The sequence below is a fragment of the Lolium perenne genome, chromosome 6, assembly GCF_019359855.2.
Source record: "Lolium perenne isolate Kyuss_39 chromosome 6, Kyuss_2.0, whole genome shotgun sequence".
Lineage (NCBI taxonomy): Eukaryota > Viridiplantae > Streptophyta > Magnoliopsida > Poales > Poaceae > Lolium > Lolium perenne.
The window spans coordinates 36560311-36573082 of NC_067249.2; the positions used below are offsets into that span (position 1 = coordinate 36560311).

The following is a 12772-nucleotide window of genomic DNA, read 5'->3' on the forward strand; positions in this document are numbered from 1 at the left end:
GCCTCGCCGGAGCAAGCTCACCGGAGCTGCCTCGCTGGAGTTGATTTTTAGTTGATTTAGTTGATTTTTTTAGATTTATTTGTGGCATGTTTGATCTTGTTTGTTGCATGTATGTAGAAGAAACTTGTTTGTGGAGCTCTATTTTACAGCCTCTGGTGAAGGGCTGGTTTTTGGCTTGTTGGTCGCGCTGTAAAATAGAGCCTCCGGCGAAGCTCGCGTCGGCTCCGCGCGCTATATCTAGATCGAGCGCGCTGAAAACGACTTTTTACAGCGCCAAATTTTAGAGCCTCTGTTGGAGATGCTCTAAAACGGGGTCAGCCTCCCCACAGACATGCCGAGACACGAACAAAGGCCGGTGAAGGCACACCCTAGGGCCTCATCTTGTTGGCTTCAGAGACACGTACAACTCCCTTAGCTCGTGCGCCATCCAGCTTAGTCCCTCCTTTTCTCTTGCCTCAAACTTTAGACTCCACATCTGCAAAAAGATAACATGCGAGCCAGATAGGGCCGGTACATTTTTTAAGTTTTGATCCTTGCGCCGGTAAGTTATATGAGCAAATGCCCTTCCAGCAGCAGATGCTCAATTTTGATGGAACTTTTACCATTGTTGTGCGTATTTTAATTTCACCTTGCAGGTATTAATTGCGATACTTAATCACACTGTTGTGGCTGGTATAAATTAAGACAACTGTATACTACCTCCATCCCAAGGCTTAAGGCCTATATTTTTTTTAGAAAGTCAAACTATGTTAAGTTTGACTAAGTTTTTATAAAAAAGTATTAACATGTCAAATATAAAATTAATATTATTAGATAGATAATGAAATATATTTTCATGTGCTATCTACAAAATATCATATTTATTGATAGTTTATTTTAAAATTTTAGTTAAACTTTACTTGCTTTGACTTTTCTAAAAAACTATAAGCCTTAATCTTTGGGATGGAGGTAGTATATACTAGTATCATGTCATTTTATTATGCTTATAATGGAAAATGTTAAAAAATAATCTCTCTTGATGTATAGTGCCACAGGCCTTAATTTCGTTTGCTCACTTTTATAAGTGATTCTGCTGTTTGATGATTTAAGCTAGTAGTTATATACAGTTCAAATGTAGTACGTAGGACCTTTAACAAATCGTTTGACGCTTACTCTACTATCGTCTATCAACTGATACTGTGCTACTCGTGTAACTGATGCAGTTTTCCTTTCATGCTAGGCTTTGGGTGAATATTTCATGCCTTTTGTTCACTTCTTTCTGCCTGGTGTAATTGCTTCATAAGGTGCATGTATGTAAGACCTTTCAGCTAGTGAACTTCTGTTATTAGATTAAGTAACACCACTTTTGTTGCGAAAATACTGTAGTTTTGGTTATTCAGTTGTGACCATTTTATTTCATAAATGCTTAGATAAATTAGTTGAAGTATGTAGCATTTTGACTATTGTGCTGTGATCATAAGCTGAGATTCTTACTGATTGCATCTCTATTTTATTTCAAGCAGGTGTACAAAGAAATGTCCCAGAAAAGAATTGAACACTTGAAGTACCATAAGAAGAAGCCTCATTAGTTGACCATTTTAGTTAAAGGAATCACACAGTCCGTAGATGATGGTGCTTATGGGTGTCGTGCTCTGAAAGCACTATCTCTAGAGGATGGACGGCAGTGTTCGGTGATGAGCTGTCGATTCTAGCCTAGGTGCTTGCCTGGATCCTCCGCAGATGATGTTCGATGACCGACGTCTTTGCGGTGGCGGCCGACGACAGACTCGGAGCTCGGAGGCCGTGGATACGCGGCTGGGGGCTTCCACGTCATGTAGGAGGGAGGTCGAGCTGCCCCTAAGCAAGTAGCCCGTCGACATCGGTATCCAAAGGTACCAACTATAATGAATTGCTGCTCGATGCAGCCGCTTTTTGGTTCTGCCTTGTTCGTCAACATTAATTCTACGTATTCAGTACAACTCTGTTTAATTTGGATACACTGCTTTATTTAGCAGTTGCGGCTTATTTTTACTTATCTTAGACTTTACGTCCACATATAGATAAATTTACGCCATAAATATAAAATTCAGTTCTTTTGATTTATTTCTTGAGTGTTGAGCAAAAGAATTGGAGGCGCCAGATTTTCTCAGAACAAGGAATCTGGGAATAAGCTTGAGTTACATCCTTGTAAAATCTTCTCCATCGAAATCCCTACCATCTTGTCCTAGTTTTCTAATTCATCTTATATGTTTTCTAGTGTCACTAGGAAGAGTAAACGGAAGCTCCACTTTCAGAGGAACACCCACCAACTCTATGCAAGTTGTATTACTGGCTTCAATGGTTAGTGTGATTTTCATGTTACGCCGGTGCTACCTTATGTTTCTTCCTATGAAAGTGGTATTACTTTATGTGCACATGGAAGTATAACCTTTAAAACGGGAAATGTGAACGAGAAATTTTTCTTTGCTTTTTGATCATTAGTTCACTGATTTGAAATATAAATTAAATGCCCATAATTGATTTCTTTGTTAAAAAAAGATGTTAATAAAATCTAGCACCAACGCATGTCTTTAGTCATTCGCTGAAATTATCATTTTGTACACTAGTGTAATTTTATAGACTGTGTATTTGCATGCACACCAAGGTGGTTTGGACTGCACCAAGCGGTGGTTCCAGAACATGCTCAAGGAGACACGCGCCGGTGACACTGCTATGCATATGCTTGTCAATCAAATGTATACAACAGCGGCTATGGCATCAACAAGAATGAGAACAAGGTGAGCCCTTCCATTGCTTTTGCTCTAGATTTATGTGGAATCTGGGGTGGAAAGAGATGTCTTTTGCAAACCCAGAAAGCACTGAGGCCAAACAATATCAATCCAGATATTTAGTTAACTGGTCTATAGTTGTTTCTGCCCTGGTCATTGGAGTGAAAATTGCAGATTTCGATGTGTTTTGGTTTTGTTGTTTTGTCAGACAGAAAACTTGCGAGTCTGACAGTCGAGGACAAATGTTGTCTACCATGACTTGTTGGTAGCTCATTATAGCATGTGATGTTACAAGATTATTGCCATTTAGAATCATAGTTGTTCATGTGATGTTATTTGGGGTAAGGTAACTCGAGCTCTTGGTGTATGCCGCAACGCTGCCGCTGTCCAAATGTTTTGCTCCCTCAAATCTTCTTTCATGCTTACTCATATGATATTGTAGTGCTTGGTGTTTTTTTCTTCGCCTATTTAGGCTATGTTTCTCTAGTAATCATGTATGTCTATGTTCCTTATGGGATTAGCATTATGTCGTTTCTGTTGGTGCAGACTTTGTCTTGATTTTTCCTAGCTTTGTTGTGGTACAAATGCTAGCTTCAGTTTGCAGCAACTCTGTTAATATTTTGTGTAGATCCCTGTTGTAGGTTGCTGTTTTTCTTGCCGTTCTACTTCCACAATAGGTGATTCTCCTATGTAAACCTTGTTATTAGCCATTCATACATGAACGGTGCTCAGATTTCTGGTAGATCCACTTCTTTCTCTATAGTAGCTATACACTATTCTAACTTTGGCATGATAGTCTTCTCTAGTAGCTACAAGCATTGGCATAGGATCTATGATTGGCCCTAGAATTAGTTTTCATATATTGATAGTAACCTGATTGTTGTGAATAAATTCCCACTTATTAATGCATAACTAATTTAATTGAAATTGATTTTTACTAGGAAAAGGTGGTGATGATGATAAATTTAAGTCATGTTTGTCAAAACATCTGCAATGTTGAATAAGACCCTTTTCACCTTTCCAGGCTTGAGAGCTAATGCTTCTAATTACTTTCTTAGATTTATGCGCCTTTTATTTTCGCAAGTTCATATTTCTTGTTCGAAATTAAATTTATCAGTCTTCATTGTAATTTCAAGTGACTCTTGCATTGCAAATGATAAAGAAAATCAAGGCTTATTTTTCAAAACAATTGCAGTTGCTACCTGAGAGCTTTCGCCCTGCCAAGCTTGAGAGCTAATGTCGAAGAAGAGTCACATCTGGACTGAAAACACTCAAGCACCACACTGGCTTCACCTACATCTAATGTAAGTCATTGACTCCTCAATTGTTCTGCATCAGTTGGATGTGTTCGTGCTTGCCTGATTATCTTGGTTGAGCTGGAATTTGTGAAAATCATATATGCTTGTATATGGTGGTTTCAGGTATCCTGAAAAATTACTTGTCATCTCGCACATTGCTGCCCCTCATAGAAAATTGAATGCCCGCGGGTTAGACTACTTCCCGCTTCACGTCCCCTCTCAGTGTTGTGTGATGGCGATGAGTTCACAGCACCGCCACCATGGCAGCAGTGGCCTCTTCTTCATCTCATGGTTCATGTGAGTTTCTGCTTCTTTCCTTCTCCTTTCCGTGTCCTTGTAAAGTGTTAACATATTTAATTTTATTGTAAATTGCGGAGTAGAGCTTCTATTTGCTAATTATTGATCATACTACATCATGCTTGCTTAAAGGTGGAAATTTTTTCACTCATGGTAGTTTGGGAAAACTCATCTTTGCTGCGGTACTTCTCCATGAGATATGCTTGCGCTAATTGTATATTTTGGGGAATGATACCACAACACACGATCACATATTTATTCCTCTTAGAGCATCTGCTAGAGTACTTCAGTTATTCTTGATAAGTTTCTCCAATATTATGCATGATATCTTGGTGGTTCTTATTTGCAATGACAATTGACTAAATCCCTCTCTTAACTCTAATGGACATGGAAAATGGTAACGCTTATGTTGAACACTAAATGACTGGGAACATTAATCGAGTACTTAGTTTGTTCCTCCTCACCCGTGAGATTTTGTATTAGGGATGGTACTGGCCATTCTACTGGTTGTAGAAGGCAATCTCCTGATTGTTGCTCGCATGGGTGAGTTCTCACAAGCCTTGCTGAATTTTTGCTATAATTGCGAGAGGTTGTACTCTCTGTTGGAATATCTTGCATGAGGCAACTCTCTCGGTTGTAGCTGGTATTCTTCATTTTACTGAGTTGGAAATTTTAGAAGTGAAACAGACTTTCCTTTACATGAAGATGACATTTTCCGTTGTCGAATTTATACGAGGTGTTCGACTACTCATTACATAGTCTGTTAGTTTATTGTGGCTAGCTATTCTCTCCACTCCTTGATTGATTCAATTTATAAGTATGTTCTTATATTCCACATAGTAAGATTTTCTTTCCCGCTGGTACTATCAGAAATGTTTACCCCTTCACAGTATTAATTATTTTATTCATGTGCAGGTTTCAATATATCATCTTACCGATTAATTTGTTGATTAGGTGTTAGGATCCAGAATCTCAACTGGAAGATGAATTAACTAGATGAAATTTTATATGTTCTTATTTACCAAGCGAATTTATGTAGAGTTGTATAGTTACTTTAGCCAAACTTCAAAATTTTCCGGGAGCTTCAAAGTTTTGATTGGCGTAAGGGTATTCTCTCCCTTTTCATTGTCTCGTGCACTTTTTTCTTGGGAAACTAAATTCTGGTGTTATTCAAATATGAGCTAAAACAGACAAGAGAAGAGAATTAGATCTTTTTTTAGTTAATCTGTAGCTTGAAGTCGTCTCCTAAGCTTTTTTTTAATCTAATGTTGTATCTAATCTTTTTGTGAAATCTTTTGGTCGTTTCCATGTACGTGGTTGATTTGACAATGTTGCTAAACTCGTAGCTGCCAAATTTGTGTCTTTCCCTTGTGATATATTTATGCTCCATGTTATGCTACTCGTTTATGAAGTGTCCCTGTAGTGTTTGTTAGGCATTAAGAATCTGAGGTACCCATATTTGTGGCCGAAAGATGATCATATTCACTTTTTTATCACTCACGATAAAAATTGAAGTTATTTTCTCAAGGTGTATGAGGAGAAAACCTCCTATGATTCTTTTGATGTCGATGATATCACCAAGGGTACATGATGTAAGTAGTTTGTGCCACCTTTTTTGTGTCGGCCTGATGAGGTTCTCCAGATGCATTTCAAGTGTAATATGCATGTCCTGGCCAGATACATGTATTGTGTACACCAAGAGTATTGCAGATTGATATACAACTTACAAAAGCCTGATACCCGATCAGTTCTTTGTTTTTTTTGCTCTGCATGATCTAGGGCTTAAATCAATTGCTTGAAGTGTAAATTTCTCTTATTTTGTAGGTCTTTGAAGCCTGTGAAACCGGGAGCATATTTGAGTGGCTTCTGCTGAATGGCATCGGCACCTAGAAAAATAAATGAATAAAGGAATGCAAGGACTAGCCCTTGGTAGCTTTGTTTTATAGAAGAAGCACCTGGCGAGTCCAGGACTCGAACCAGGGCGGTTGCGTGAGCACCTGTAGTTATAGCTACCAGAATGACGCTCTGTTCTTGACATTGGCATCTACACGCGCACCGCTACAAACGCAAAGGAGAGCACTTGGGTGATGTACTACCCGGCGAGTAACCAGACCCTCCTTCAGAATACGTCACATGCTTGGGTGAGTTGTACATTAATTCTTGGATGGAAAACATGCACTTATTCCTCGTGTTTGTCGGTTGTTCTTGTCGTATTTTACTTCATTTATTTTTCACATGGTAAAATCATGTTCCGGTAGGGTATGTTTGAACACATAGTACTTTCCTGGTACCATCCAGGTGTGTTTTCCGGTATGATTAACCAGTAGTATATGGCATTACCTGCTTTCTTTCTTGATTTAAGTAAGACGCTGGTGTTAGGCAGTTGTTTTCTGAACGATTGTGATCTTCATATGTTGTTTACTTTTAGGTGCACATGCATTGCAAATTTTTTGACTATCAAAATAAAATAATAAATGGCAGCATGATTTTGCTAAACTAGGTTTGGCCTGGCAGCGCGAGGCGACGGTGGCCTTCCTGCCTCCTAGGTTTAGGTCAGTTTCTGGTTTTTATCCTTTTTGTTTTAGTGCTCTGTGATGCCCCATCCATGGAGTTGTGGTTGTGATGTGCTCCACCATCGAGCCGATGAACCGCGGGTTTAGATTATAGTGGTGGTGGGATGGTTTCTAGGATTTGCTCATGGCATGATATTGTTGTTTTGCTGCTATTAATCTGGTTAATGCCTACTATTCGTGTTGTATAGTACATTCTCTAGAACTAAGTTTTTCATATTATATAATTTCGTAATTAAGTTCACACTGTTATTAGTCTACTTTGGATGGTTGTGATTAGAATTTCAAACTCTAATACTATTAGCAGTAATTCTCTTGCAATGCTTAGAATGATCCGTAGTATGCTTTTGCAGCCATCAGACATCGCAAGTACAGGAAATTATGAACACCTCATGATTATCACATTCCGAAGTAACGTTGCTTGCTACACCTCATGATGCTATTGTTCTTTGTTTTAGTAAATTAGTTGCGTTAGTACAAAAATCAAGTCAAAGTAAGATCATAGATTGACACACCCTCTGCTATCATGGTGCATTTTCGAGAAACAAAAAAAGATTTAGCTTCTAATTGGCTGCCTTGTTCATTTTCCATTTCCAGATTACATTTCTCCCCTAATGGTTGATTTCTCCACTAACACACGCTAAAAGAGTTGAGGTGTGTCACGAAACACTTGGTGACTATGTATCAGCATACCAAAGAAAGCTATGCAGTATTGTCTGCATCTACAAATTTTCATTCTGAGTACGCGTTTTCCTTTAATTTGAAGAGTGTAAAGCAGATAGCATCGTCTAGCTCCTACATATTCCAACATGCATGTGTTGTTATGTTGAGGATACCTACTTATTTAGGAATTGTTAGCTCCAACTTAAATCACTACATTAGCTGAGCTAAAACATTGCCAATATCATCTTTGTGGACTTAATTGAGAAGGACTTATAGTCCTGGATTACTGAAGATAATGAGCAAGAGCTTTCGAAAAAAATATAATTAGTCAACCAGCGAATGGTAAAGCTGATATCTGAGCTTTTGAGGAACATGATAACCCAAGAGCATTCGTAATTGTTGCTAATGCTTCAGCCTTGTGTTTTGTCCCGCTTGCGAATGGTGAAGCTTGCACATTGCCTCAACTAGACATAGCATCCATTCATAAACTTTCCTCAAGAAATAGCATGAACATATAATCCGTTTTACCTCGTTGTCATTAAAGAAACATCCATTTATTTCATTACTTTAGAAAGTTGTATCTGCTGACCAACATTCATCTTGCGATCTTCTAGAAGTAAGAGCGAGGGTTGCTATTCATCTTATCGTTGAATGGGGAGGTCCAGGTAGGTGTAGCAGTTGCTCTCAAATCTGCTAAAGGTACGCTTTTTTGTTGAATTTCACCGATGTTGCCGCAAACGCAGTCGTCATTCATGATGCTAACTCAATGTGGCATTGCAATTTCGTCCAACGTCCAACCTACCATCCGCTGCCTTTCCGACATATTGAGTAGTGGCCAATAAATGACACAAAGAAATCATTCGAGGAGAGCAGAGGAATGAGCCCGAGTTACTGGCGCGTGGCATAAGCATGATGAGCTGGCAAGCGGATGTCAATAGATGCAAAGAGTGGAAGCCCACAACCTGGATACTGAACAATAGTTTATCACTTCCATGTTTCGTCTGATTATCGAGAAGGCACTACATGGATCTTAAAGTTGTGTTGAGATACCTGATACTGTTTGTACTAGTTAAATGTGTTTATATCTTTGTTGGGCGTTCCGTAGCTCTAATTAGTAGTTTCCAATCTAGTGAGTTTTCCCCTCGAGTGGTTTTCTCTGTAATAGTAGAAACCTGGAGCGATATCACTCACTAGTAGAAAAGTGAGTTCACAGAAGTGTCACTCATTGGAATCCTGTGTGTGCAAGGAACCTGGGCATGTATGCCACAATTTGAGGAATGAAAATTAACTACCTTTAAATTTAAAGAAAATTAGTGGCATGACCAAGATTTTAGTCGCCAATGTCAACTGCAATGCTTGTAAAATATTTATTTGAGAGTTTCTGGTGCTGAGGCAGAGCAAACAGGATAATCTGCATCTTCATCCATCCTAGAGAGCTTGATGATTTCAACCATACATATATTACAATAGTTCATACCAAAGAAATAAAGAAGCAATCGAATCAGAATAATTTTCTCTCTCTCCCTTGTGAGGCAATGAAGGAAGCATGTATTTACCAATCCATTATTACTCAGTTAACCATATACATCGCTCACAAGGACTTCTTCCATCCGCTAGAAATATATGCGTCCATCCTCAATCAACGCTCTTGCCTTTCCTGCAAATTGGACTGCCCATGATTTCCTCACCTCAGTAGATACGGAAGGTTTGGTTTCTCAAGTGCCACCTCATCGATCCGTGGGAGTAGTACGCATCTCAGCCATCCATGCTTAGAAACACATATTGATAATTCCGGCCTAATTTCACTCCCTCAAAATTCGAACCTACCCTTCTTTCAACCAATTAGCTCTATATATACTGGGAGGGGTGGATCTTACGCGTGCGTTGCGTGTGACTTAGACTTTGACTCTTGCTCGGAGAGGAGAGGAGAGGAGAGGAGAGAGGGCACTCTGTCGACTCAATCTTCGGCATGCTGACTTCATCGTCGATTCGGTCACCGCCACCAGGTCATTCTACCGACTTCATTTCTCGGATCGGAGAGGAGGTATGCCAGATCTTGTCATGCCCTATCTTTCTCCTTGAGCGGGTGTGTACTTATTGCTGCTGATTGGATCTCTACTTTTTGGTTTATCCATCAGGTGACTTGGACGCATGCATGAGGGTGTCCCGTGGGGAGCGTGCGGTCTCCGTCATAGACGAGGACGAGGTGGCGGCGGCATGGATGAATGCTTTGGACGGGATGGGTCAGTTGTTTCTTCCGTTTTGTTTGGGATCCCATATATAGTTAATTAGCACACGCAGGTCCATGGCACTAGCTGATCTTGTTCCGCACACCTACTCGCGTACGAGCACACTGGGAGGCCTCTGCGTCTTCGTTTTCACCTTAGCATGTCACGAACAACTCAGCGCCACCGATCTGTGGCCGACGTCATCGTTCCGTCGCCGATGCGCCAGCTCGCTGTTTTTATTCAGTTAACCTGTCGTTCTCGTTTTTCAGTAGATTCTTTTTCCGTAGAACTTAGCCACAAGTACTGTGTTTCCTGTAGTTTTCTCACAATCGATCCTAGCCCAGCTGGTTGTTGGCTTGATCCGGTTCCCAGGAGAATCAGATCCCAGGTTTTGCACGCGTTTCTTTTTCTTTTGCAGCCTGATGTTCAGTTCTGAAACCTGATTGAGTGGTTGGGTCAGGAGTGTTTGTTAGCAATTAGGGACCATGTGTATGTTAACTGGGGTGCCACAGTGGCTCCTTACGACCGTCATGTCGCTAGAAATTATGTGACAACGGAAGGGAAGGCTGCATTGCCCTACCACATCCCTTCCATCAGACTAACAACAACTAACAAACGGAACACAGAATACAGTTGGCCAGAACTTTCTCTTTGTGATTGGCGACGGTGAGGTCACTGGTGTTTAGCAGGGCAGAGTCATGGCATGTAAAGGAGAGCTATTGGTGTAGGTCATTTAGGCATCTCGCCGACGTCCGCTTTCGCGACGCTGTCCCCCTTCCCGCCGGCACTGATCTGGAACGGGCAGTTGAAGTGGCTTTGCTGCGCCCGCGAACGGTGCACGATCTTGCCGCCCCGGAGCACGGCGAAGGCGCTGTCTCCGATGTACGCCCACTTGAGCGTCGCGCCGGCGAGCGAGAGGATGACGGCGGTGGAGGCCCCGGACGCGGCGGACGCGACCGTCTCATCGTACGCCCGCTCCAGCAGCGTGTATGGGCAGACGGCCATGCCGGGCTCGATCGCCAGGACGTGCATGAAGGCGCTCGTCATGAGCCCTCGTGAGAACGCGGCTGCGTCCACGCCGCGATTGCGGTACGATCCCACGCCGTGCGCCACGCCGAGGACGCCGGCCTCGTCGTGCCCGAAGTGTGCGTCTTCGTCGTGGTCCGGTAGATAGCAGGAAGCCCACTCCATCCTCAGCACCTTATTCGTCGCGTCGTCCTCGGAGGCAGTCGATGCGAGAGGCACTTCGTGGAGTTCTGAAACCAGTGGTGGCGGCGGCAGCACGGAGGCGGCGAAGCTAGCGACGCGGTCTTCCTCTCCGGGTGCTGGCGCAGGCGAGACGCGGTGGCCGAGGCTGAACGCGACGCGGAGGGCGTCGGGGGTTCGATCGTCGATCTCGCTCAGGGTTTGCTGGATCTGCTCCAGCTTCTCCATTGTGGCCGGCCTTCCTCCTCTTCCTCTTCGTGATCGCTCTCCTGGAGTCCTGGCCGCTGCATATATATATATATATACTCGCCTCAAGTCGAAAACCTGGTGAATCCGTTACGCGCAGATCGACTGCAGCACGTTTAGGTTTTGAGGTGTTCCTTTTCCGAGTCTGAAATCTAAAGTACTCAGTATACGATACGGTCACGTACGGGGAAACTGGAACTAAACTAAGTCCAATGCGGTATCCGTGCTATGAATATAAGCAACTCTCTAACAAATAATCCAGAAGCCTAACACGAATATTTCAGATCAGGAAGCTGGAAAAATGTTTTCCAATACGAGATACCTTGCGCCACAGCAGATCCTGAAAATCTAAACTGTATATTTGAAACAATAGTTTCGTGGAAGATTTTACACTACAATCATCGCTAGTTCATCATCAACATAATTTACATACACAAAAAATGAGTTTTTTTTTTGAGATAACACAAAAAATGAGTTTGCTACATTCATAGATTAGTAAGACCCCTAAACCTGGGACCTAGTTTTTTTAAAAAAAATCCTGGGACCAAAAGGCTGCAGTGATGGCCTACATATACGTGGGCGTCCCGGTTCTATCACATACCGTATCCACTTAGTCCAGTTTGCATTAAGATGCATGCTCTATGTATTTCTTCATTAATAGGTGCAAAGCATATGATGCAAGAGCTTAAACATGAGCACAACAATTGCCAAGTATCATATTATCCAAGATATTTTAGCAATTACTACATGTATCATTTTCCAATTCCAACCATATAACAATTTAAGAAAGAAGAAACTTCGCCATGAATACTATGAGTAGAGCCTAAGGACATACTTGTCCATATGCTACAGCGGAGCGTGTCTCTCTCCCACACAAAGAATGCTAGGATCCATTTTATTCAAACAAAAACAAAAAAACAAAAACAAACCGACGCTCCAAGTAAAGCATATAAGATGTGATGGAATAAAAATATAGTTTCAGGGGAGGAACCTGATAATGTTGTCGATGAAGAAGGGGATGCCTTGGGCATCCCCAAGCTTAGACGCTTGAGTCTTCTTGATATATGCAGGGGTGAACCACCGGGGCATCCCCAAGCTTAGAGCTTTCACTCTCCTTGATCATGTTGTATCATCTCCCTCTCTTGATCCTTGAAAACTTCCTCCACACTAAACTTAGAACAACTCATTAGAGAGTTAGTGCACAATCAAAATATACATGTTCAGAGGTGACATAATCATTCTTAACACTTCTGGACATTGCACAAAGCTACTGAAAGTCAATGGAATCAAAATATCCATCGAACATAACAAAACAGGCAATGCGAAATAAAAGGCAGAATCTGTCAAAACAGAACAGTTCGTATTGACGAATTTTATCGAGGCACCAGACTTGCTCAAATGAAAATGCTCAAATTGAATGAAAGTTGCGTACATATCTGAGGATCACTCACGTAAATTGGAATAATTTTCTGAGTTACCTGCAGAGAATTTTGCCCAGATTCGTGACAGCAAAGAAA

At 41.5% G+C, this 12772-nt stretch overlaps 1 protein-coding gene across 1 annotated transcript in view; it reads right to left on the minus strand.

The window, feature by feature from the left end:
• Positions 1–11237, minus strand: part of LOC127318296 (putative protein phosphatase 2C 24) — a 36430-nt gene extending 25193 nt beyond the window's left edge. Inside the window, exon 1 of the mRNA XM_071822084.1 lies at positions 10629–11237. Within this exon, the coding sequence (XP_071678185.1) occupies positions 10629–11237 (609 nt within the window). The remainder of the gene's footprint in view (positions 1–10628) is intronic.
• Positions 11238–12772: the final 1535 nt, after the last annotated feature.